General features: G+C 46.9%; 3 protein-coding genes across 11 annotated transcripts; all 3 read left to right on the forward strand.

Moving 5' to 3' along the window:
• The first annotated feature begins 290 nt into the window (after nt 1–290).
• LOC310711661 (protein C19orf12 homolog) lies at nt 291–25,995 on the forward strand. 5 transcript variants are annotated; one of them, XM_083513875.1, is made up of 4 exons: nt 291–436; nt 22,266–22,342; nt 24,111–24,279; nt 25,594–25,995. In XM_083513875.1, exons 3-4 carry the CDS (start codon nt 24,120–24,122, stop codon nt 25,857–25,859), a joined length of 426 nt encoding a protein of 141 aa, XP_083370001.1. In that variant the 5' UTR covers nt 291–436; nt 22,266–22,342; nt 24,111–24,119; the 3' UTR covers nt 25,860–25,995. The 5 variants fall into 5 exon arrangements, with proteins under 5 accessions (XP_083370001.1, XP_083370000.1, XP_083369999.1 ...); XM_083513874.1 differs by lacking the exon at nt 291–436 and adding an exon at nt 20,998–21,680; XM_083513873.1 differs by lacking the exon at nt 291–436 and adding an exon at nt 22,088–22,176.
• Nucleotides 4,485–10,774, forward strand: LOC310711660 (protein C19orf12 homolog). The gene is made up of 3 exons (XM_083513871.1): nt 4,485–5,066; nt 7,668–7,843; nt 8,537–10,774. The coding sequence occupies exons 2-3, from the start codon at nt 7,684–7,686 to the stop codon at nt 8,800–8,802; spliced, it is 426 nt and encodes a 141-aa protein (XP_083369997.1). The 5' UTR covers nt 4,485–5,066; nt 7,668–7,683; the 3' UTR covers nt 8,803–10,774.
• On the forward strand, nt 8,537–17,787 carry LOC310711658 (protein C19orf12 homolog). Of its 5 annotated transcripts, none has more exons than XR_014528558.1 (4): nt 8,537–12,671; nt 13,297–15,291; nt 17,045–17,403; nt 17,524–17,787. XR_014528558.1 is itself a non-coding variant. In XM_083513866.1 (4 exons), exons 3-4 carry the CDS (start codon nt 15,129–15,131, stop codon nt 17,317–17,319), a joined length of 438 nt encoding a protein of 145 aa, XP_083369992.1. In that variant the 5' UTR covers nt 13,288–13,565; nt 14,006–14,083; nt 15,116–15,128; the 3' UTR covers nt 17,320–17,787. The 5 variants fall into 5 exon arrangements, 4 of the variants coding, with proteins under 4 accessions (XP_083369990.1, XP_083369992.1, XP_083369991.1 ...); XM_083513866.1 differs by lacking the exon at nt 8,537–12,671 and having other exon boundaries at nt 13,288–13,565; nt 14,006–14,083; nt 15,116–15,291; nt 17,045–17,787; XM_083513864.1 differs by having other exon boundaries at nt 17,045–17,787.
• Nucleotides 25,996–26,343: the final 348 nt, after the last annotated feature.

Here is a 26,343-nt window from a genome sequence, read left to right on the forward strand (position 1 = left end):
AATGTAAAATACAATAAAGTTAAAAGCAATCAATAAATATTTATACAAATATAATTTAAAACTTCAGTATCCTGGTAGGTTAGAAAGGGGGGGGGAATAAAAATCCTGAAATTCATATATAGGATGGGATACTTATGCCTTCAAATGCCCCAATCAAGCATAAACCAGGATAGGCAGGCAGTGGATGCAATCCTAAAGCACAAAAGAGGTTCACAGGCATGTACTTTTCTCACCTGCCATCTATCCCTCCACCACTCTTCCTGGAGTGAGGAGGTTAAGGGGTGATATGATAGCCATGTTCAAATATATAAAGGGATGTCACATAGAGGAGGGAGAAAGGTTGTTTTCTGCTGCTCCAGAGAAGCGGACACGGAGCAATGGATCCAAACTACAAGAAAGAAGATTCCACCTAAACATTAGGAAGAACTTCCTGACAGTAAGAGCTGTTCGACAGTGGAATTTGCTGCCAAGGAGTGTGGTGGAGTCTCCTACTTTGGAGGTCTTTAAGCAGAGGCTTGACAACCATATGTCAGGAGTGCTCTGATGGTGTTTCCTGCTTGGCAGGGGGTTGGACTCGATGGCCCTTGTGGTCTCTTCCAACTCTATGATTCTTCCCTCCATCACTCTCCCAGAGCTCATCCATAATGCCACTTAATATGGCTAGGGAGTTTCCTGTACCTCCATTCATTCTCTGTGGTTCATACGATGCTCTCCTCCTTGCTACACTCCCCCCTCCCGCAATCCAGGTTTTCTTATATCAGGGGTAGCCCGAAAATCTTGACTGAGGACGTAAAAAGTGTGGGAAGGCAGCTTTTTGGAGGAGAGCATCGTATGGACAATGAAGGCACGGGAAGTTTCCTATGCTCATTAAACTGCACTGTGGGTGATGCCCTAGGGATGCTCTGATGCGGCATCAGAGAGCCAGTGTGGTGTGGTGGTTAAGAGCAGTAGACTCGTAATCTGGGGAACCGGGTTCGGTCTCCGCTCCTCCACATGCAGCTGCTGGGTGACCTTGGGCTAGTCACACTTCTTTGAAGTCTCTCAGCCTCACTCACCTCACAGAGTGTTTGTTGTGGGGGAGGAAGAGAAAGGAGAATGTTAGCCGCTTTGAGACTCCTTCGGGTAGTGATAAAGCGGGATATCAAATCCAAACTCTTCTTCTCTTCGAAGGGAACCTGGCTCTGGGACAGTGAAGTGTAAGAGCACCAAGAGGAAGGAAGACTTTGTACTTTCCATCACATCCTTGTCGTTCCTGGAGGACAGCTGCATTTGGAGATACAAGTTTCCCATGACCACATGCAGATTGATCTTCAAGTGTCCTTAAGAGAGTTTCTACTAGCCAAACACTGCTGGGCATGTTACAGGGTGAAATTTTAATGCAACCGCCAGATGGGGCTGTTTATGTAATAAAAGCAATTTCAGAGGCAACCTCTCACCTCCTGCTGTTCTGACCCCCCCCCCAACAAAATTCATCAACATCCTTGGTTTCCTGGTGTGCTCCCCGCCCTCCATTTTTTTGTATGCGAAGTGACCCAACTACATCTGTTGGGGGGGGGGCGCATCAGGCCAGCAAAGACTCCAGGTCACATCCTGCATAATAGAGCCTGCATTTAAGCAGCAGGAGTTGGACTTGATGACTCCTCAAGGTCCCTTCCAACAACCCTCCAGTTCTATTGAAGGAATGAAGGTGAGGACAGATGACCTCACCTAGGCACGAAGTCACCCCCCCCCCCAAAGCAGCCTCAAAGCTTCTCAAAGCTTTTCAAAATCATTTTCTCAGCAGCTTAGCATCAGAAATATTCCGCTCTGCTGTAACAAAGGTAGAGAACAGTCCATTGTTTCTCAGGCCTTTCTCATGCCTTCTGGCCTTGCTAAAGAAGCACATTGCAACTTGTTCTGTCTGGGAACCATGCCAGAACAAGAGATTGAAACATATCTGAACACTCTGACACTCCCCCCCCCCTTTCCTGGGAAGGGCGCCAAGAGTCCACAATAGTCCCAAGACAGCTTTCTGTACATGCTCAGGAACCTCAACATGGGGCAGGACTCCTGAGGGAGGAGAAAGGGGGAGGGAACTAGAAAGGGGTATATATGCTTGTGCACGATTGTGAACTCGTGCATGCTTTTTGTGACTTATCACACTTGCTCCTTCTACCAGTTCATGGATGGTAGAAATAAAAGCCTTTTCTCTGAAACTATTCCTTGAGTGTCTGTTGACTCCCACTTCCCTTTCCCGGGCGCAATATTTTTCCCACCCGAGGGCAAAGCCTCATAAGGCTACATTTCTTGGTCCGTTTGGCCGGTAAAAACAGATTCCCTGAGGATAAGGGATGTGGGTTCAAGGCGTCCCTGCGGTGAACAGCTCGGTTCGTGTCAGCAGTTCCAGTGCACATCCTGCCAAGTTCGTGGGAGGAATTGCCGCCCGTTCCTGAGTGGACATACTGCAAGGACCGGAGAAAAAGCAACGGCCGTGCAGAAAGAAGGTACCTCGAGGAAAAAGGTAAGCTCCACAGGGATAGGTGGGAGCAAAGAGAGTTTGATCAGCTCCACCAGTAGGGCAGTAAAAGGTGCCACTGGTTTTGGTTTTGCCCAAAAAAGCAGCAAAAAGGGTGTTGCTGGGCCCCGGTCTAAGTCTAAGCACTGCCGGTTGTGGTTGGTTGTTGGTTTTGTGCCCAGAAGAAGCAGTAAAAAAAAAAGGTGCTCTTGGGCCCCGGTCGAAGTCGTGAAGTGCTGCCGGTTGGTTGTTTGGTTTTGGTAAAAAGGGGATTGGGGGAGGTGCATGGGTTTTTCTGAATGTGCATGTGGGGACACTCCAGTGAATGTTTTGAGTGTGTGAGACGTTGGAAGCAACGTGTGGTCTGTGACTGAGTGAGAGAAATGACCTTAGGAGGAGGGAGTGTCCCAGTATCCCAGTATCAAAAACCTGAAGAAAAAAAATAGACTTCAACACTTATGTGAAGTTCCTGACCGTCCCCCATGGCTTAGGAAAAGTAGAACTGTGATTACCCGTGCCATGCCAAACTGTGCCCAGTATAGCAGCAAGTACAAGTTAGGGGAAAAAACCAGCAGTCTTGCCAGACCCTGAAGACAAAGGAGGAATAATTAGCCCCCCTCCACCCTATGCAGCAACTTCACCAGGGCTAAATGAGGTTCCCCCTACCCAACCCCCACGCAAAGAGACTGAGGGAGAAAAGAAAGAGAAGAGGAAAGTGAGGAAGAAGGTGATATGGAGAATGAAGAATTCAGAATTAATTTAGAAAGTGGACAAGATAAATGCCCTCAGGGCAGCGGACAATACTGATGTTGCAATTGAGGCAGCTAAAACTCCACTTTGATGGCCCCACCCCACTGAGTGTACGACCCCCTGGAGTCATCCGACGCCCAGGACCACAGACCTCCAAGCACCTTAAATCAGAATCCTTCTTTCGAAGAGGACCCGGCCAAAATAATTAGGGGTTTGATTACCCGTGCCATGCCAAACTGTGCCCAGTATGGCAGCAGGTACAAGTTAGAAAAAAAAACCCAGCAGTCTTGCCAGACCCAGGACAAGGAGGGAGGAATACTTAGCCCCCCTCCACCCTATGCAGCAACTGCACCAGGGCTAAATGAGGTTTCCCCTACCCAACCCCCAAAGCAAAGAGACTGAGGAAGAAAAGACAGGAGAAAAGAGAAGAGGAAGGTGGTATGGAGAATGAAGAATTCAGAATCAGGTGAAGTGGACAAGCAAACAGTCTGCAAGAAATCCGCAAGATAAATGCCCTCAAGGCAGTGGACAATACTAATGTTGCAATTGAGGTAGCTAAAAGTTGCAATTGAGGCAGCTAAAAAACTCCACTTTGCTGGCCCCACCCCACCGAGTGTACGACCCCCTGGAGTCATCCGACGCCCAGGACCACAGACCTCCAAGCACCCTAAATCTTCTCTCTCAGCAACTCCTGATCCTTGTGATATAATAATGCTAATATGTGCGTACCTTGCAGGGCCGTTTTAAGGTTCAATAAGATCATGTATGTGGAAGGCTGCAAGATACTACAGTATATATAAGCATAAGCAGAAAGAGTTTAGCATGAAATTCGAGTTGCTTGGGAAGACAGGAGAGACAGCTTTAAAGGAAGAAAACAAATGGAAACACGTTTATTCATACTGGAATTTAAATTGTCGTAAACTTCCCCTGGGTTTGCTGATAAAGGGTGGGCAAGACATTAAAAACAACAACACTTATCACATGTGTGTGTTAATATACTTAACATATTTAAAGCTAATATATTTATTGAATAAATATGTATTGCCTATCTATAATAAAGTATTATTATTTTCCAAAGGGGAGGGGAGACGTCCACCCTAAGCATTTCCAAGGCAAAACGAGGAAGGAGGCGCGCGTGGAAAGCGGACAGATTTAATCCTTCTCCGCAAAAGCTTTCCGCTTCTTCCGGCGCCTCTGGCACACCGAGACTCAGGAGGCGCAGCCGCAAAGCTCTTCACCTGCAGAACGCCTGCCTGTTAAAAAGCAGCTGTTGCAAGCACAGGAGCCCTGACAGCGGCGCAGGAGAAAGACACGCTAGCCCTATAGTTTGCAGCTGGGGCTTCGGTGCCCCAGACCCGCCGACATTTCGGAAACGTGAGCAAGCTCGGTGCAGTTGCAACCGTGGCTGTGCGTCGGGACGCAAAGCGAGGCCCAGATCCGCCCTCTGTGATCCCCCACGGGACCCGCGGCTGGGCGGGAGCGACCTCGGAGACCCGGCTGGGCCGAGACGGAGTTGTGCGCGCAGACCCGGGCCGAGGGAGGAAGGCTTCCGGATCCGGGGGCGAATTGCATGGCCCCGGGGCGGAGAGTAGGAGTTTGCAAAGGGGGTTGGGGAGAGACTCGAGGAAAGCGCCCTGTTTGCCTGCCGGGGCTGGACGGAAGGGGCCGCTTTGCAAAGGCGCCGACTACATCTCCCATCACCCCTTGCTCACGGCTTTGCGTGTTGGGAATTGTAGTCCAAAAATTAAAGAAGCACATTCGCAAGGACTAACGGGTTTCCAGGACAAGCCTTTCCAGGCTGGTTAAAAGGGCTTCCTCTCAGGTAAGTGAGAGTTTAGGCTTGCGGACTAGCAGCTTGCGTGGACTGGGACCCTCCTTTGCAGGAAGCGCGCAGCGATTCTGAACGATCAGCTCTGCTGCTCTGAAAATCACGGCTAAACACTACGGATTTCTCTTGCTTTGGCCCCGCTGATGACAACAGAAAGACCGTAGCTAGCAATGCGTGGCCACTTGTCTGTCCGCTGCTGGAGGCTGTGGACTGAAATGCAGGGAGGGACTTTTCCTGATACTTGGAAGGGGAGGGCGGGGGCTGAACGACAGAAGCCCCAGGCGTGGTTGTTTTGACAGGCAGCGTGGCTAATGCAAAATCTCTGGCGGGGCGAATAAGAAGGAAGCCAGAGCGGTTTCTATCAAACGAGAGGGGAAACCCCCCAATATGCAGGCAACTGGTGGGTTCGTAATCCCTGCAAAAATCAAAGGAATCTGAATCCGCTATGAAGGACCTCAAGTGTGGCTGGGTTTCAGAGCAGATGTTCGAATCGCAATAGTCTCCTGTGGTTTGGGAGTGAGATCACTTCTGTGATCATGCCCGTGAAGCAATCTTTTTGTGTAAGGGCATCAATCCCACGAACTCTAAGGTGTTTTTGTGTGTGTGTTTTTTTTTGCAAAGCTGGGAGTTTCTGGATTGCAATGAGAATGATGAAACCATGGAAGGTTTGCTCTGTCTGCAAAACCAGGAACAGATCAGAACTCCTATTTTGCAACCACAAAAAAAAAAACTTATTCTGAGAATTTTTAATTCCCCTACCACCACCACTTCTGCAGTCATGAGAGCTGGAAATTTAAGATGACAATGAAGCCTTTCCCCCCCAGGAAGTAAAGCCCATTGACGTGCTTGCAAGTAAATCTGCTTGATCTCGCAGACCATTGGTTTACCTACTCCAGTGCTGTATACGCTGGCCTGGTTTCCCCACAACACTAAATCATGGCGTGATGCTATATGTGAATCCTGCCCAGTGGCTTAATGATGGTTTCTTTACTTCTAACAAATGGTGATCTGGAGCCATGGTTTGTTGTTGACTTAGGAACCTTGGTTTGTTTTAACTGTGGTTCGGTAATGCACGTAAACCTAGGAGCTTTCCTTAATTTGACCACCAAACGCCACCCAAAACCACAAAGGCACAAGACAAGAGCAGCTGGGAAGCAAGGCAAATTTGGGAGACACTAGCCATGGTTTGTCTGAACATCTGTGGGACAACTCAACCATGGCCAAGTGTTTTGTGCAGACTGTTCCTTTTCCGACAGAGAATCTCTCTCTGAGGTCTTAGAGGACATGGGAGAGGGCCTTCTTGGTGGCTGCTCCCAGACTTTGGGACTCCCTTCCTAAAGATGTTAGACCGCTTCCATCCTTGTTGCCCTTTCACTGGCAGGTGAAGGTGGATTTATTGCAACAGGACTTTAGGAACTGACTGTTTTTAGAAAGGTCTGGTGCTGTTATGTTTTTATTGTTACCTGTATTTTTAATAGATCTTTGTTTTGATAGTATTTTGATTGTCTTGATGTTTAATTACTATTAATGATTATCTTTTCTATTTTATCTGTGTATGTGCATTTTTCTCTGTAATGTGTCTTGGGTCCCTGTCTGGGGAAAAGGCAAAATAATAATAATCTTGTTACCCAAGATTGCTTTTAATTAGAGGTGTGGTGGATTGAACATGCGACCTCCTACATTGAGTATAGGAAACCTTTGGCCCTCCAGATATTGCAGAACTATAGTTCCCCTCAGCCCCAGCAAGCGTGGCAATGAAGCAATTAAGAAAACATCCTTTCACACTGATTAATTGATATCTGGTGCTGTAAACTGCTTTGATATTTTTTAATGATAAAGCGCTATACAAATATTTTTGTAAATAGAGATGGGCAGCAGCTACATGGGGTATAAAAGAGCTCTTAGGTTAGGGGTTGGGAACCTCAGGCCCAGGGACCAATTCTGCCCCTCCAGACCTCTCTGGCTGGTCCTCGGGGTTCTCTCAGTGGTCCATCTCTGGGCCTTTTTGCCTGGTTGGAATGTGCCTTTGAACTTCGACAGCGCCTCTTTGCTTGCTTGGATGGAAGCATGTGCATACTTTTTCACAGTTGCCTGCTGTCTGAGTCACATCCGCTACACCCCGCCCACCATTGGGGTGCACCCCCACCCAGAAGAAAGTTGCTCATGGTGGAATGTGGCCCTTGAGCCTAAGTTAGGTTCTCTCGCATTTCTATTAAGGTGTTGTAGCTTTCCATAATGGGCATGGGTGGCGCTGTGGTCTAAACCACAGAGCCTAGGACTTGCCGATCAGAAGGTCGGCGGTTCAAATCCCCACAATGGTCAGTCCCAGCTCTTGCCCACCTAGCAGTTCGAAAGCACACCAGTGCAAGTAGATAAATATGTACCACTCCGGCGGGAAGGTAAATGGCATTTCCGTGCGCTTCTCTGGTTCGCCAGAAGTGGCTTAGTCATGCTGGCCACATGACCCGGAAAAACTGTCTGCGGACAAACGCCGGCTCCCTCGGCCAGTAAAGCGAGATGAGCGTGCAACTCCAGAGTCGTCTGCGACTGGGCCTAACGGTCATGGGTACCTTTACCTTTCCATCTGCTTTCAAGGTGTGAGCTACGCAAGATGCCGGTCAGCGTGAACGATGTCATGCAGCTCCTATGTCATGTGTCTGAAGAGCGGAAAATGAGGGCAGCCTTCAAGCATTCGGGGCGAGGAGCAATCGTGGCTGGGGCAACTGCTTTCTTGGGAGGCTTGGTGGGTGGCCCTCCTGGCATAGCCGTCGGTAAGTGAGGCTCTCTTTTTGCAGAGGGTCTGTAGAAACTACCTTGCCTTTTTGCTTTAGAGCTAGCGATTCCCAAACTTTTTCGGACCCCGCAACCCAACTTGGCTCCATAGTGGTTTGCATGGCACTATAAAATTTAAAATAGCAACAACGAATTGCACATTTATTCCAAATCCAAACTATTTGTTTTGAACAAAGTTCATGCCCTTGGTCCAGTGATACCAGCTTTTCAAACGTCTGATAGTCTTTTACTCTTCCAGCGTTGCCCTGCACTTGCCTCTTAACAATTCCCAGGGGAGGGGATAGTACTTCCCAATTTGGGGAACAAGCGAATTAGAATGTTAATATCCTGATTTTGCTCAAAAACAGGAAACAAAAAACCAGCCCTGCAAGATGGGGTGGCAACAATAAATTCATAGCACAAGCCTAACCATGTCTACTCAAAAATAAGGCCTGCCAAGGTCAAAGGGGCTGACTCCAAGGTTAGAGTTGCAGCCTTAATAATATGCCATCAAAATGAAACAGCAACCAGTATGTGAAACAAAATACCCTAAAGCCAAATTCTGGTCTTCATCCCCATCAGGAGGTTTGCACCCTGGATTCTGTGCATCTGCACATGATTTGCCACATGGGGGTGTTTGGCATTGGTGAGCGACGTGTGGCTTAAAATACATTTTTGTGCTGCTTTCCTAGGGGGCGCTGTTGGGGGCTTGCTTGGCGCCTGGATGACCTCTGGGCAGTTTCAGCCCATCCCTCAGATCATCCTGGAACTGCCTCCCACGGAGCAGCAGCGGCTGTACGACAACGCCTACGCCATCATTGGGAATTTAGACTGGACCGATACAGCGCGGCTCATAGCCCTGGTCATGGGCAACAGAGCCATCCAAGACCAGCTGATTTGCATGCTGACGAGCTACATCAGCAACGAGCTTAGAGCCGAAATCAAGTATGAAAACTAGGGTCTGATGTGAAATTGAGCGTGCTTAAGTAGACTTCTCTCCCCCCCCCTTCTTTTTTGGTAACGTGGAGAATATCTAAATTTGTTTGGATCAATGATTTTCCCATTGCAACTGGAGATTGTGACACTCTTAACTTCTGTTCTTCAAACCAATCTCAGAATAGTGTTTCCAGTGGTTTGATGAGCCTCTGCCTTTCTATATCGTTATCATCGCTCTGGCTGCTGTGGATACCTCAGTTTCAGGCCTCATGTCGACTCGTGAGAGCACATGTGTACGCACATAGAGAATTATGTTCACTGGAAGTTGATCACTTGTGGCTACTAGGACCGGCAAGTGCCTGCGGCAGTCCTGCGGTAGCTGGTTGTGTGTGTGTGTGTGTGTGTGTGTGTGTGTGTATGTGTGTGGCGGTGTAGTGCTTATCTATCTGGCATCCTAACTGAATAATGCTGACAAAGGGATCATCCTGGTTTAGATGTCTCTGGTTAAATGGAGCTCACAACAGAATTCTGTTGGCATGAATGAAGCTCACTATTATTATGGGATAGGCCATTCACACTGCACAATGAAACACTTTGCCGTGTAAGCTGGGTGCATCAGAGACATCCCCAGAAATCTGAATCCATGGACACACCCACACATGGGGGGAAAACTGGCAACCCTCCCATTTGTTCTATGACACAGAGCACCTTCTTTGGTAATGCTTCTTTGGTAACTAGCTAGCCAAGGCCATTACCTTAATATAGGGTTTCGGCAAGCTTGCTCCCTTATATCTTCAACCCACACAGATGCAGGATCCTAAGAACTGGAAGGGGCTCAGGGCATCATCCAGAGTGACCCCACCCCACCCTATACCCACAACAACATATATAGAGATGGACATCTCGCATTGATGCTGAAGGTGCTACTCTGCCACTATGAGTAGTAGCTATTGATACCCCTCCATTAATTTATCTAATTCTTTTTTTTATGGTCATTGTTACATCTCATGGAAGTGAGTTCCACAGATTAACTAGTTGCTATCTGGAGGGGTGGGGGACCCATTTTCTTTTGTCTACCCTGAATCTTCCAATGTTCATATATGTATTTCATAAAATTTATACACCGCTTGATTGTAAAACCTCAAAGTGGTTTACAAAAATATTTTGAAAAACCAAGTAAAAATTACAACAGTAGTTTACTAATATTCACCTCTGCTTTCTAAGCATGTGGGTAGGGGTGTCTAAATAAATAATTATTTTTTAAGCAGGCACCAAACAGAGTACAGTGAAGGCGCCTGCTTGATATCAAGAGGCAGGGAGTTCCAAAGTATAGGTGCTGCCACACTAAATGATAAAGTTCTTGCAAATACGGAATGGGTATTACGTGGCACCTATCGTGCCAGTTCCGCTGATTGAAGTTGACGATGGGGCACATGGGATAAGGTGATCCAGTAGGTATATGTTCAACTTTATCGGATGGTTCCCTGGTTCTAGTATAAGAGAAACAGAAAAAACTTCTCGAAGAACATAAGAAGAGCCTCCTGGATCAGGCCAGTGGCCCATCTAGTCCTGCGTCCTGCTCTCACAGTTGCCAACCAGATGCCTCAAGGGGAAAACCCACAAGCAGGACCCGACCACTAGGGCCTTCTCCCCTCCTGTGGTTTCCAGCAACTGGTACCCAGATGCATTGTTGCCTCTGGCAATGGAGGCGGAGCAATCATGGCTAATAGCCATTGACAGCCCTCTCCTCCTTTCTATCAATCTTCTCCAAGGTGGAGGTCTGAAATATTGCATGGCCCCTGGTGCAATCACCCAGGAATCCTAGGACTGTGCCATTAGGGACTTTTGCTACTTTAAAAATCAATCATGTTTCCTTTTGCTGTCGGAGAAAAATAAAACTTTGAAGCCTCAAGGTGCCTTTTTTGAAGATGCAACATACAGAGCCAATAATGTAGCATTATCTTAGTTTTGTGTGTTGGAAATAAATAAATTATACTGAAACTCAGAGGTAGATCTGTTTTTTTAAACTATTATATAGCGTGTGTTTGCATGACAGTTGATTCACCTGCCTTTGGAGACAAAAAACACACAATTAAAAGCCACGTGTGATACCGATCTGTTTGAGTTTGCCCTGGCTCGAAATTTGGGTAGAATGCGCACAGCCTCACTTTCAATTCTGATTGCATAGGAACATAGAAAGCTGACTTACTGAATCTTGTCATCATGGAGGGTGCCTTTTCCAAAGGCCCTCCTAAACCTGGAGCCAGATGCTCTGATTGAGTTCTGAGCAGACTCAGTTAGCAGTGGCATTACAGTACTTTATCCCCAGCTAATGGACAGTTGGGGTATGGGGCATGGCAGAACAGCCAGGGAGTGGCAGTCATCCTCCCATCGTTGAGTCAACAAGCACCCATCCAGTGCATAGGATTAGACTGGATTCAGGTCCTTTCCTTGTCTATTTGTGGTGGCCATATTTGGCAGAGGATCAAAGGCCCAAAACAACCTGTTGAGTCAATTGTTTTTAACATCACACTCCTGGATAATGGCTCCACCAACATGCAGTCAGCACCAAGCTGCTGGTGTTTGCAGGGGCTCCTTTAAGTAAAGCTGAAATTCTGGGTTCATTTACCTGGTAGTAAGCCCCACTGAAAACACTGGAATTTCTGAGTAGGGAGTTGGGGGAGAAATTCAATTCACTTTGCTTTGAAAGGTACAGTTGCTTCATTCACACTTTTCCCAGAACAAGATGTGAACAGAAATGCAGCCATCATTTGACATTCACACTTCTCCAAATTTTCCAGTGCAGTTCTCTATCCAAATACAGTGGTACCTCAGTTTAAGAATGATTTGGTTTACAAACTCTGCAAAACCGGAAATCGTGTCTTGGTTTGAGAACTTTACCTCGGTCTAAGAACAGAATCTGAACGGCTGAAGGGCACCGGCAGGCCTCAGGGAAAGTGCGCCTCAGTTTAAGAATGGTTTTGGTTTAAGAATGGACTTTCAGAATGGGTTAAGTTCGTAAACTGAGGTACCACTGTAATGTGCACAAAAATACTTATGCTGGGGTAAAGTGTGCTTTACAGTTAGTGGAAATAACACCCCAATATGTGTTGTGCTAGGCAAAATTGCATGCTAAAATGTGTATGTTTTGGAGAAACTGGCACTCAGTTGCTGATGTGTGTGTGTTTTGAGGTGGGCTTTATTTTTGCAAACTGTTGTGGAAATGTGGACAGCTGAATTTAAGACGGGGAAAGCAATGAACTGAGAAAACTGACATATTCTCCCATCCCTTCCTCTGAGCAAACATGCTTTAGGATTACACTGTAAGCCTTTCTAATTCTAACACATATATCAGGTCCTTCTTTCGAAGCACCTTATTTCACCAGCCTATCCATAAAATGAAATGTTTTGACGACTGATCATCTGGGCCTGCAATTATGTGAGTGGCTGATGTGAAATCACGAGGCTGTAATGGACTGGGAAGAGGGGGAGGGAGAGAACTACCTAATTTAGGCAATACTGAGCTAGATGGACCAGTGGTCTGACTGGAATAAGTGGTGCTGGGTTACTCAACAGACAGACCAACCATATGCTTATTGTACCAGCAAAGCAGGGGCTCCCTGACCCCACAAAAAACCCCCACAAAATTCTGAAAGAATTTGGCATGTGATATTTCAAAGGGGGGAAAGCATCAAAGTAGTCATTGGGAAAGATTTATTACACCTACTTACACGGCACTAGATTTTTCTGTTCTCTTTTTATTACTTATCCCACCTGTACCAGGGACCATCCTGTCAACATAGATGGAAATAATGGAAAGAAATCAGATCCCATCAAGCTTAGTAATAAATTGATGTTTTATTATTAAAGATTTATTCTTACGACAGATAGGTAGCCGTGTTGGTCTGCCATAGTCAAAATAAAAAAAATCCTTCCAGTAGCACCTTAAAGACCAACTAAGTTAGTTCTTGGTATGAGCTTTCGTGTGCATGCACACTTCTTCAGATACACTGAAACAGAAGTTGCCAGATCCTTCTATATAGTGAGAAGGTGGGGAAGGGTATTACTCAGAAGGGTGGTGGGAATGGGAGATTGGCAGATAGCTGAGATGAGCCTGTTGACGACTCTTAACGACTGCAATAGGTCTTACAGGAAAAGGCAAGGGGTGAGAAGGTGAAAAAATGGCTTGGTCATGTATAATGAGATAAGAATCCAATGTCTCTGTTCAGACCAGGTCTCTCCATGGTTTTAAGTTTGGTAATGAGTTGCAATTCAGCAGCTTCTCTTTCTCTTTAGAGTCGTCAACAGGCTCATCTCAGCTATCTGCCAATCTCCCATTCCCACCACCCTTCTGAGTAATACCCCTCCCCACCTTCTCACTATATAGAAGGATCTGGCAACTTCTGTTTCAGTGTATATGAAGAAGTGTGCATGCACACGAAAGCTCATACCAAGAACTAACTTAGTTGGTCTTTAAGGTGCTACTGGAAGGATTTTTTTTATTTATTCTTATGAGTTATACAAACTTTGTTTCTTTCCCCTTTCTAATCTATATATGCAGAAAAACAGAATACGCTGTGTAAGTTGTTTTGTTTATTGTTTTTATTTTGAATTGCATATAGAGAGCGGGGAGGCGCCATGATCTTTTCAGCGCTTAGGGCTTCTAAAGGCAGCTTCCGGGGTTACAGTTTTGATTAAACAAAAAACAAAACAAAACAATGGGTAAAATTAATCACACCAGAAGGATGGAGATTGGGCAGTTAAGCAAAAGGCTCCATAGGTCAGGTGAGTCTGAGGAATTATTTGATTAGGCAGGTGGGAAAGGGGTGGCACCATCAAGGTCTTCTGCAAGATAATTCCAAATTGGCAAGACAGGGCTGGTGGGATTGCTTGAGGACGGAAGAAACCTCTGGACTGAGGAACCTGGTGAAGTCTAAGGAGCAAAGGTAAGACTCTAGAGACCAGTGAAGATATTAGAAGTGGGGGAGCTAACAGCAGCATGGCTGAGGACTGAGTGGCTCCAAGGTAAGGCTGAAGACTTTGTGCTGGATACAGGAACAGGCAGGAAGCCAATGCAGGGTTTGAGGAGGCGGGGTTTTCTACAAAGCTGCTCAGGCACAACCTTGATTGGGTCAGCAAAGAGGAGCACCTGTTTTTGAAAAACTGAAAGTGGGGTTTTCTACAAAGCTGCTCAGGTTCATTTCCTCATTTGCATCCTGAATTAGAAGAACCATCTCCTGAAGTGGTCCAGTTTGTGGAAATATTGTAGCCAAAGAAGTTTTCTTTAGGAGTCAGGCAATTGGGTAAGTGATATTGCAACTCTCTTAAGCTATTAATATTACTTATATGTTTCCTAAACACATTTACTTGGAAGTGAGGACCTCTGACTTCAATGAGGGTTTCTCCCCTGTAAATGTGCTGCTGTCTTAGCTATTGACCTTAACCTCTTTAATGGGCTTTTTGTTAAAGGAAACAAGATAGGATTTGCTAGTTATTGAGACACAAAGGGGGAAGGGAGATTTGTTTGGCTTAGTTTCACCTTTTCAGATTATATTTCTTTTTGAGAGTTCTTGATTATAGCAAATAAAGACACGCCCATACCCTGACAACTAATTATCTTACTAAATTGCAAAGGTTGCAGTCTTACCTGCAGTTGGGCGTAAGCCCCCATGAACTGTGTTGTAAGACTGTAAATTAAATGGAGGCATGGGGTGTGAGAAGCCTCGAAAATATGAGGACCATAAGGCAATATACACCTTTTTTGGCACCAGTATAAATGGGTTATTGTCTGCAATGTTGGGTTTTGTATGCCAGTCTAAACAAGGGGTGGTATTCAGTGCTTGTCCTGCTCAGAGGAGAATCATTGAAGTTAATAGACATGCCTCACTTCATTCATGAATTTCAGTGGGCCTTCTCCAAGTAGGACTTAGCTGAGTACAATGCAAGAAGCAGATTTCTAGGTCTGTGGTTGTGAGAGAGAAAAGCATGGCAAATATGACCAACTATATTCATCCCAAGCAATGTGGTTCAATACCGAGGGAAGAGTCATGAGACTTGTTCAGCAGCAGATACTGTGGGGTGTCTAGAAGAAAAAGGCTCTCATTTTAGAGGGCTTGCTTTGCATGCAGAAGGTCCCAGATTCAGCTCCCAGCATCTCCAAGCAGGGCTGGGAGAGGCTCCCTGCCTGAAACTGTGCAGAGCTGCTTCCATTAGGAGCTCTATTCTGCCATATACTATGTCAAGTCATTCCTAGATGCGCCAAATCGCCTGACTCTGTATATGGCAGCATCTTGTGGGCATGCTCATTGAAGTGGATCTTCCTTTCTGCTTTCAAGGTATAAGCCAGACATGTCGCCAATTGCCGTGAATGAGATGATGCAGCTTCTGGGCCGACTATCTGATATATGGGGAATGAAGGCTGCCACCAAGCAACCCAAACGAGTTGCCCTTGCGGCAGGTTTGGGGGCCCTGTTTGGGGGCTTGTTGACCGGACCAGTTGGCATTCCAGTAGGTATGTATGTGCTTCCTTATGAACCGGAAATCTCAGCGCAAAATTGCCTTGCCTATTTAATTAAAGCGGTAGTGAATGGGTATGGAGGCATACATGTTATGGTTAGCGCTGGGGAAGGGCCGTGGCTCAGTGGTAGAGCATCTGCCTTGCAGGCAGAAGGTTCTTGGTTCAATCCCTGGAAACTCCAGTTAGGGCTGCCCGAAGCCCTGGAGAACTGATGCCAATCAATGCAGAAGATGATACTGAGCAAGATGGACTCATGGTTTGACTTAGTATAAGGCAGTTTCCTGTGTTCCTGTCCAGGAAGGAGTCTTAACTCCTTTCATGGACAATCACCCAGAATTAATGGCAGTCAAAGACCTGGTTCACACATCACAGTGAGCCCAAACGATTATCTACTCCGAGTGCTGCTTGGTTTCTCCCTGGTCCTTTTAGCTTGGCAGCTAAGCCCTGCTCAGTGTGTTGTCCTAACCCAGGATCATAGTTCATCTCTCTCTTCCTTACCCACAATCTGTAGCTGCCCGTGGTTCAGAAGGAGAGTGTGCCACCATGATTCTGGGTTTGGACAACATGCTACGCTAGGGCCAGGGAACCTTTGGTGCAATGTCTTGTCCTTCTGAGGCTCTACAGAGCGAGAGCTGTAGCTCAGTGGTTGACAGACAGAGAGGCAGAGACGTCCCATGTGCAATATCTAACATTGGTGGTTGAAGTCTGTTGGGACTGGTAGAGCAGAATGCAAGGCAATCAACAGCAGGTGGAGACAATGAAATGTAGAGCCATAGCAGGACTGGTTGAAAGAAAGGTGGATATTTGCTGGTGGGGCAGTGCCCCATTCTCCCTAACGGGCCAGCCTCCACTGATCCCCTTCTGTTAATAGCCTAATAGACTGGCTACAGTAGAGTCCTAGTCATGTAGACCGCTTAGAGAATCTTTTCTCTTTCTAATTAAGCAGTATATATAAATCTTGCTAATTTCTTTTTTTTAATGAGGGGTTAACTCTTAAGAGTCAAGTTTGGGGTATATAGACCCTCAAGGAGATCAGTGTTAAATATGCTAATGTCTCCTTCACTTTTAAGGAACAAACTTTGCAAATGGATGGACTGCTGAGGACCAGATAGCTGTTATTCCTGAATTGCAGGGGGTTGGAATAGATGACACCCTGGGTCCCTTCCAACTCTGCAATTCTATGCTTCTATGACCTGGGCCAGTGGGATGTGTAGGTCCCTGCTGGAATTGGGGCAGCCTAAGAGTGAGGGACGCGGGTTAAACCAAAGAGCTTAGGACTTGCCGATCAGAAGGTTGGCAGTTCGAATCCATGTTGTAGATGCATGCAGAATTAATTATGTGTATTGCCCTGTATTAGGTTAAGCTAGCGATTAGCATGTATATTGTGGTGATCTAAACATTAAATCCTATTGGAAGGCTCCTCCTTCAACTCCTTGTTCCTCAGCAACTGGGAACCAGGACAGAATCCTTGTATGAAATGAAACATTCCAAGGCAGGGTCCTCTGGGTTCTGATCTTCACCTATACCAGAAGACAAAGGGGTGTGTGTTGTGTGTACCTGTGCATGTGCATGTGCATGTGCAGCTGGGGCAACCCAGCCAGATGGGCAGAATATTTATTATTATTATTATTAATGCATAGATGTACCAGAACTCTTGAATCTGCAAAAGATTTTCTGGATTGGGCTGCAAAGCTTTCAAAGCAGGATGGCTTACAAAACAATACTTTTCTCTGTGTGGCTTTTCTAGGGGGTACAGTTGGTGGCTTGGTCGGCTCCCAGATGACAGCTGGACAATTTAAGCCTGCCCGTCAGATTATTCGGGAAATGCCTCCTGCGAAGCAGCAGCAACTGTACAAGATAGCCTTTCGAGTCATCCGGGACATGGAGTGGCCGAACGTGGTGCAGCTCATGAACCTGATCATGGAGGATGTAGCCTTACAAGAGCAACTGATTGGGGTGGTGATGGACTATCTCGCCAATGAACTCAAAGCCGAAATCAAGTTCGACAAAACGAAACCTTGACGAAACCAATGTGTGTGCATTCAGAAGCGGATGCCAGATGAAGATACCACCAGCCTCACTGGGGATGTGTGGTGCAGGTCCTAGGCTAAGCAGACACCAAACATTTAAAGCATTTGACTTTCCCCAAAATAATCCTGGGAACTGTAGCTTTTAAAAGGTTGCTGGGGAATTATAGCTCTGTGAGGAGTAAACTACAGTTCCTAGGATTATTTTGGGAGAAAGCGGTGTCCTTTAAATGTATGGCGCACGCATAGCTCTAGATCCATTGGTGCGGGGTGCCTTTTGTCTCCCATTTTTATCCTTATATGCTTGTTTTCTTCCATTTCCCCACTAATCTTGATTAGAAAAAGAAAAGTTCAGAGTTGGAACGTGCCTTTTTGAAACAGAGTGCCAAGAACATAGAAAAAACAAAGTTTCTGTTTCCACCCCTCCTTAGCAGCTGAATTCAAATAAATCTGCCCCTTGTGAGCTTTGGTGTGATTGCGTTTTAAAAACTGTTTACAAATCTCCTGTGTAGGGATGAGGGGGGAAATCGAGTTTGTTTTCATTTTAATAGAATTCACATTTTAATTTGCGTTCCAGAACTAATATGTGAGCTGTCCTTCGAAATTTGCTTCTCAAAATTTTGTGATGAAGTTCTCTAGCCCAGTGTTTCCCAACCACTGTTCCGCGGCACACTAGTGTGCCGCGAGATGTTGCCTGGTGTGCCGCGGGGAAAATTAAAAAATTCGAAAGATTTTTTTTTAAAGTCAAATTTTCGATTGGGGCGCCGTCACTAGATGACCCCTGGGGTTCCCTCCCTCCCTCCCTGCGCCTCCCTCCTCCTCCTCCTCCGGGGAGGCCCTTCCTGGCTCTCGGCCAAGGCTTGGCGGCTGCCACTCACTCGCTCACCCACCCGTCCCTCCATCCCTGCACCCGGCCTCTCCCCCTCCGTCCCCGGCGCGGGGGCTGCCGGGATCCGCAGTCCCCTCGCCCTTGGGCTCCGCGCCCGCGCGGGGTGCGCAAACTACGTTTCCCAGCGTGGCCTGGCGGGCCGGGCGTTTTGTTTGAAGCGCTCTTCTCCCGGCCATGGAATGAGCGCAGCGGCGGCGGCCGGGCGGGCAGGGGCTCTTCCGCGCAGACCCCGCGCAGCCTGCCTGCGCCCCCGCGGAGATCGGGCGGCAGGATGGAGCCCGGGGATCCCCGCGGAGGTGGAGCGGCGGAGGCGGAGGCTGCCCCCCAGGTAGGGCTGCGTCGGGGGGGGGTATTTTTGCAATGCTGCATCCACGCCGGAGGGGACGCATCGGACTGCGGGGAGACCCCTTGGTGGGCGTGCAAGGCAATGCATGTGTGCAGGCGTTGCATGGAGTGCAGTGCAGTGCAATGGCAATGCGGCACCCTGCATGCATGCATGCATGCAACTTCCACTGGTGCTCCAGACTTGGCAGGTGAGGGGGGTCCCCAGTGGGCGGCAGAGAGAGCCGGGAGGGCGAAGGGGAGCCGGGGGGGGGAGCAGCGCTGCTCCCCGAGCCGAGCCCGGGGGGAAACTTCGGCGTCGTTGTGCCGGGTGTTGGAAGCGGAGGCTGGCGGTTGTCCCCTCACCTGCAAAACCTGGTCGCCTCTCATATATTTCGTGCATTGCATTCATCGCCCACTTTCTCCTCCAAGGAGCTCCCGGGGGCGCGCGTGGTTCTCCCCGTGTTATCCTCGCAACAACAGCCCTGCGAGGTGGGTCAGGCGAGTGGCCCAAGGGAGCACCCAGGGATTGTCCTGGCCAGGTGGGGTGATTTGAACCCTGCTCTCTGCCTGGTCTTCGTCCTCATTTAGCCCCCACATGTGCATGACTGTGCATGACTGAGGTTTTCCCCCCTCGTCTTGGCTATGGTGTGAGTCTGTGCTGTTAATTAATGGGGTTCTGCCTTCGGAGAAGATGAGCCAGCCCTCAAGGAGGTGATTATGTAATTTGCTAGCAATTCATGTCCCTCCTGGCGTGACGCTGCGCGCTGACGTCACGGGGCTGTAATGGTGGTGTGCCTCGAGATTTTTTTCATGAAACAAGTGTGCCTTTGCCCAAAAAAGGTTGGGAAACACTGCTCTAGCCAGCCAGCCAATGTATGCAAAAATGCATATATAAGTCAAAATTGCATAGCAAAATATTTATTAGGGGAAATCCACACTAAAATGCTTGCAAATGCAGGCAAGGCACATTGGACAGCCTCCTGTGATGTAAATATGGGTCTGGTTGTAGACTGGGGGAGTGACTGTAGCTCCAGTGTTTGATTGCTCTCATCTCCAGGTACAAGGGTCCTGTTATCTAGGCTACGAAACACTTCTAAAAGCTGCTTTCAACCAGAGCAGAGAACCCTTCAGGAGATGAGCTATGGTCATTTGTCTCTGAACCAAAGTAGACATGGTGATAAAAGTGTCGGCATCATTGTTATTATTTTTAAATCTGCATGTTGCATGCAAATTGCAGTCACTGGGTTGTGAGTTGGGGTGGGAATGAAGCCAACAATTGCTGCTGGTGGTGCAGAGGACGGATTTTAACCATTTTCTTCCCTGCTGTGGTCATGATAAGAATGGCTCCTGTGAAGCTGTTGCTTGCATGGGAGCAAAGCTCCCTTTGGCATCACACATATGCCAGAGAGACATAGTGGACAGAGTGCAGGGTCTGAATTCCCCACTTGGCCATGAAACTCACGACATCGGGATGAGGGTTTGGAGGTGAAGCCGAATGCTTCATGGACCAAGGTGGCTTTGAGGAAGAATTTGATAAAGCAGTGGTTGGGGGATTTCAAGGAGAGACTTCTAGGAAGTAGTTGAGGAGAGAGGAAACCATTGAACTGAGGAGTGGGGTGAAGCTAGAGGAGCAAAGGCAAGACTTATGAAGATGTTAAGGCAGAGAGATAGGAGAGCCCCCCCCCCCTTTTCCATTAACTTATGTATAAGGTGGTATGACTTTACTGACTCAATTTCTGAAGCCCAGTATGGGCTAAAGGGAAAGCAGAGCCTTCCAGGCTTTAGTGCAGGCATTGCACATATGCAAGAGTGATGTAGTGGAATAGAGTGCTGGGCTAGGACCTGGCAGAGACCAGGGTTCAAATCACTCAGCCATGAAGTTCACTGGGTGACCTTGGGCCAGTCACTGCCGTTCTTCACCTAATCTTACCTCACAGGGCAGGGGGGCAGGTTGTGTGGATTAAATGGGGAGGGGGAGAACCATGTACACCACTCTGAGCTCCTTGGTGAGACCTTTTTGTACGTCCAAGGAAGACACCTTGCATCAACTCCAAAGCTTCCTCCATGATGGAGCTGATGGCACAGCGTTTCTGAGCACATCTGCCCAGGTCTCAGTTACACATGTCAGGTTGTCCCTCTCACTGACAATCAAATCATGAGGGCACTAGCTGGAACACGTGCAGAGGACAGCGATCAAGATGCTCAAGGGTCTGGCAACCAAGCCTTATGAGGAATGGTTGAGAGAGTTGGGGATGTTTAGCATGGAGGAGACCGATAGAAGATGTGATAGCCATCTTCAAATATCTAAAGGACTGTCACATGGAAGATGGAGTGAGCTTGTTTTCTCTTGCTCCGGAGGCTAGGACCCAAACCAATGGATTCAAATGACAAGAAAAAAGATTCCCATGAAATGTTAGGAATAACTTCCTAACAGCAAGAGTTGTTCGACAGACTACCTAGGAAGTTGGTAGACTCTCCTTCACTGGCGCTTGGATGGTCCTCTGTCAGGAATGCTTTAGCTGTGATTTCTGCTATGAAGGGAGTTGGCCTAGACAATGATCAAGGCCCCGTCCAACTTTCTAATTTTATGATAGATGCTTTATTCTGGACAGACAAGGGATTTGCTTGGTCAACATTCACCGATTCTGATATATGGTGGGCAAACAGAGGAAGCCAGTGCTTTGATGTAACTAGCTCTCCTCCTCCCCAATGGATACCTTCACCCACCTCCAGACCTCCCACTCCCTGCCATTGCTTGCATGGAAGGTCCTTTCCCCTCCTTCATCCCTGGTCCAGACACCTTCTTCTCTTAACCCGTGTCTACTCACAGGGTTAGAAGGGAGGAAATGCAGATTCAACTATCCCAGCTAGAAACCACCCCACAACCTTGCTCCATCTTCTAAGTGACATCCCTTTAGATATTTGAAGATGCAATCTTATCACCTCTCAGCCTCCTCCTCTCCACACTAAGCATACGCAACTCAACAGTTCCTCATAAGGCTTGGCTTCCAGGCCCTTTATCATCTTGCTCCACCTTCTCAGCACACATTCCAGCTTGCCAATATCCTTCTTAACTTGTGGTGCCCAGAAGAGGACACAGGAGTCCAGGATTAGGAGGATAAGCAAAAGGTACCTTGGACCAGGTGGGTTTCAAGAAGAATTTGACAGCACGGGGGGGGGGTGACTTAGGTATTCTGGGAGAGAATTCCAGGCATTATTTGAGAAGGGGAGAACCTTTGTACTCTAGGGTGTGGTGAAACTGAAGGAGCAAAGGTGACTCTTATGTGGACATTCAACCTGAGAGATAACAGAGAGCCTTGAAGTTAAAACTGACAAGATTGTTACAGATAGGTAGCCGTGTTGGTCTGCTATAGTCAAAATAAAAAATTCCTTCCAGTAGCACCTTAAAGACCAACTAAGTTAGTTCTTGGTATGAGCTTTCATGTGCATGCACACTGTGTATCTGAAGAAGTGTGCTTGCACACGAAAGCTCATACCAAGAACTAACTTAGTTGGTCTTTAAGGTGCTACTGGAAGGAATTTTTTATTTTGACAAGATTGTGTGAGACACAGGAGCAGACAGGCAGCCAATTGATTAAAGGAGGCGTGTCTGAGGCTTGATTGGGTTAGCAATAAACTGTGAGCAGTGGGTTTTTGTTAAACTGAAAGTCAGGTTTTATTCAAAGTTGCTTACTTTCATTTATTAATTTGCCTGCTTCCTGAACCAGAAGAACTATCTCTTGAAGAGGTCCATTTTGCTGTCTTATTCTATCTGAAGAGGTTCCTCTAGGAGAGAAGCTGTTGAGTGAGTGATATTGTAAAATCATTGAGCTATGAAAAAGGAGAGGAGTAGGGTGTTTTTTAAAAAAATTAGTTGCAATGCAATATTTCACTTTTCACATTATATTCCTTTTTCAATTTTCTGTGGATGGCATTCAATGCTAATTCTACTCAGAGCAGAGCCTTTGAAGTTAATATGCATGATTAACTTATGCTCAGTAATTTCAGTGGGTCAACTCGAGAGTAGTGCTAACACCGAATACCACCCATAGGGTTTGTATTACACCTTATTCTAAAGGTGAACTAAAAAATAATAATAATGTTTATTTTCTGCCAGACCTTTGTTTTTAATTGTCTGTGGCCGCTTCAGTGGGTGGGTTGCCTTGGTCTTGCTGTTTACATTTTTAAAAAAAAGAATGCGTTTTTTGCCTTTTGTTTTTATTCTGTTTTAATTTCATATTTGTTTTAATGTATGATTACAAGTGACTCTGACTTATGTTTTTAAAACCCCCCCACTATTAATAGGTTCAAATAATAATAACAAAAACAATAATAAATGAGGTTATTAAGCACACACAGAAATGTATTGTAAGATAACAAGAAATTAAATGGAAGTATGGGGGTGCCAGAAGGCCTAAAATATGGGTCATAAAACAAGACCAAAGAGAGCCAGTGTGGTGTAGTGGTTAAGAGCGGTAGACTCGTAATCTGGTGAACCGGGTTCGGGTCTCCGCTCCTCCACATGCAGCTGCTGGGTGATCTTGGGCTAGTCACACTTCTCTGAAGTCTGTCAGCTCCACTCACCAGAGTGTTTGTTGTGGGGGAAGAAGGGAAAGGAGAATGTTAGCTGCTTTGAGACTCCTTTGGGTAGTGATAAAGCGGGATGTCAAATTCAAACTCCTCCTCCTATTCTTCTTCTTTGCAGCTGTGGAAGAAGATTGTTGATTGCAACCTTGTACAGTGGAACCTTGGTTTCCGAGCATCTCAGAAGCCAAATGTTTTGGTTTTCGAATGCCGAAAACCCAGAGGTAATTGCTTCCATTTTCGAATGTACCATGGAAGTCGAATTGCTTCTGAGGCGCATTTCTCAATTTTCTCCATTGAAATTGCCGACCGCCCATTGCACCTTGGTTGTCAAACGTTTCGTAAGTCGAACGGTCTTCCAGAATGGATTACATTCGACAACCGAGGTGCCACTGTATCTTCTTGCATTCCAATCAAAACAGGGAGTAGATCTTTGGTCTCTGGCTGCATATGAGAAAAGAACAGCAACTAAGACCCAAAAAGGTTTGCCCAAAGCATTGCAGTTCAAAACCAACAGATGAATCATGAGGCTTGTCAAGCTTAAGATATTGTGGGAAGCTGGGAGGGGAAGCGGCTCAGTGGTAGAACATTTGCCTTGCAAGGAGAAGGTCCCACATTCAATCTCCTGCATCTTCAGGTGTGGAAGAGAAAACTGTCAGAACCGTGGGAAGGAAAGCCAGCTGGCTTGGCCCCAGCTGAAGAGTCTCCCTTCTCAGCCTTGCCGCTGAGAAATCCCACATATCTACAGCAAAAGGTGGAATGGAATTCCCAACAAAAACTCCCTGCCTGTAATCCAGAAGGGCTACTGCCAATCAGTGTAGGCAACCCTGAGCTATATGGACCAGTGGCCTGACTCAAAGTGGAAGGCAGCTAGCTGCCCAGCACACTTATGTGTGTGTTTTCTGTCTGTATAATTTTAAAACAAGTTGTTGAATTGTGCATGCATGTGTTGTGACCACTGTACATTTTTTTTTAAAAAAAAATTCAAGGTCTAAACAATGCCGATTCATGTGAATGATGTGATTCAACTTCTGTGCCGACTACCTGAAGTGCGGGGAATGAAGGCGGCCCTCAAACATTCTGGACGAGGAGCACTTATGGCAGGTTTGGGTGCCTTCACTGGAGGCTTGATGGCTGGACCGGTTGGACTTGCAGTCGGTGAGAACATGCTGCCTTATCAAAGGGAAACCTCAGTGCAAAATGATCTTGCCATTGAACTAAGACATTAGTGAATGAATACGGAAACACAGGCTGGTGAAGGGAAGGGAAAAGGCTGTGGCTCAGTGGAAGGAGCACCTGCCTGGAAAGCAGAAGGTACCAGGTTCCACTGCCAGCACCTGCCAGGGTAGGACTAGGAGAGACTTCTGCCTGAAACCCTGGAGAGCCGCTGCTAGTCAGTGGAAGCAGTAAAGAGGGTGTCAATCTAAGGCAGCGTCACTAAATCATGATCCTGGCTGGCTTACTTGTTGTGCCGCGCAGAGCTAAAAGGACTCTGCAATCTGCTCCTTGGGAGACAGCACATTTGTGGCAGACCACGGTTTGGAGTAGTATTATGTGCAAGTACAGCTAGAGTGGATTTTTTGAGGTGGCAGAGGTGAACAAACACATTGAACTAACACTAAATTGCAGTTTGGGATGGATGTGATCAGAACCAGAAATCCTCTCAATCCAGTGAGCTATTTCCCCTCTATCTTCCACCCTGTTCCATTTCCGCCTTACACTGTCAATGGGCAAAATGTCTACACCTCCCAAATGCCACCCCATGTGTTTTTCATCTCCCTGCTCTAGCTTGCTCCTAACTTTCCTTACTCTGAGGGATTTCTCCTTTCCAAAAGCAGCCCCCAAGAGCTGGTTCGTTACTTAGGTTGTATCAAATGCTAATCCTACTCAGCGTGACCATATTTGTAGTCAAAGGACATGGCTAACACATGTTCAGTAAATTCAGTGGGCCTACTGGCTGGGTTTTCAAGTTTATGAGCTCAAATCCAGGAGTAGGCAACCTAAGGTCTGTGGGCCGGATGCGGCCCAGTCGCCTTCTCAATCCGACCCGCAGACGGTCTGAGAATCAGCATGTTTTTACACTAGTAGAACGAGTGCTTTTATTTAAAATGCATCTCTGGGTTATTTGTGGGGCCTGCCTGGTGTTTTTACACAAGTAGAACGAGTGCTTTTATTTAAAATGCATCTCTGGGTTATTTGTGGGGAATGCGAATTCGTTCATTTCCCTCCCCCCCAAAAAAATATAGTCTGGCCCACCACATGGTCTGAGGGACGGTGGACCGGCCCATGGCTGAAAAAGGTTGCTGGCCCCTGCTCTAATCTATCTCCACAACAGAAGACAAGGGGTGTGTGGGTGCATGAGTGAGTGAATGAATGCAGCAGAAGGATTGAATCTGCAAAAAGGCTTTCTAGATAGAGGTGTAATGCTTTGAGAGCAGGGTGGCTTAAAACACCTCTGTGTTGTTTTTCTAGGTGGGGCACTTGGTGGCTTGATTGCAGCCTCAATGGCCAGTGGACAATTTAAGCCCGTCCCTCAGATTATTCTGGAACTGCCTCCAAGAGAGCAAAAACGGCTTTATGAAGATGTCCGGGCCATTGTTAGGAACATGGATTGGATGGATGTGGCACAGCTCACAGCACTGGTCATGGGAAGCTCATCTGTTCAAGAGAAATTGCTCATGGTGGTGACAAACTACATCACCAAGGAGCTTGGCGCTACAATCAAGTATGGAGAGTAAAAACCATAAGAGCAGCAATCTGTGAAGAGCAACATAGAGAAGTCAATGCTGCCTGAAGATCCCGTCAACTATACTGTGGATGTTCGGTGCAAGTCCTAGGCTTTGCAGAGATGACACAATTAAAGGACCACAATACCACTTTAAGAGTCATTAGGAACTATTTGTTAAGGATGCAGAGAGTTTTGCACAGCACCAGTACAAATCCACCACTAATGCACTACCTTGGGTTACATATGCTTCAGGTTACATACGCTTCAGGTTACATACGCTTCAGGTTACAGACTCCGCTAACCCAGAAATAGTGCTTCAGGTTAAGAACTTTGCTTCAGGATGAGAACAGAAATCATGCTCCGGTGGTGTGGCGGCAGCGGGAGGCCCCATTAGCTAAAGTGGTGCTTCAGGTTAAGAACAGTTTCAGGTTAATGGACTTCCAGAATGAATTAAGTACTTAACCCGAGGTACCACTGTATTTCTGTGGCAATGT

This window comes from Podarcis liolepis (assembly GCF_965112155.1).
Source record: "Podarcis liolepis genome assembly, chromosome: 7".
Lineage (NCBI taxonomy): Eukaryota > Metazoa > Chordata > Lepidosauria > Squamata > Lacertidae > Podarcis > Podarcis liolepis.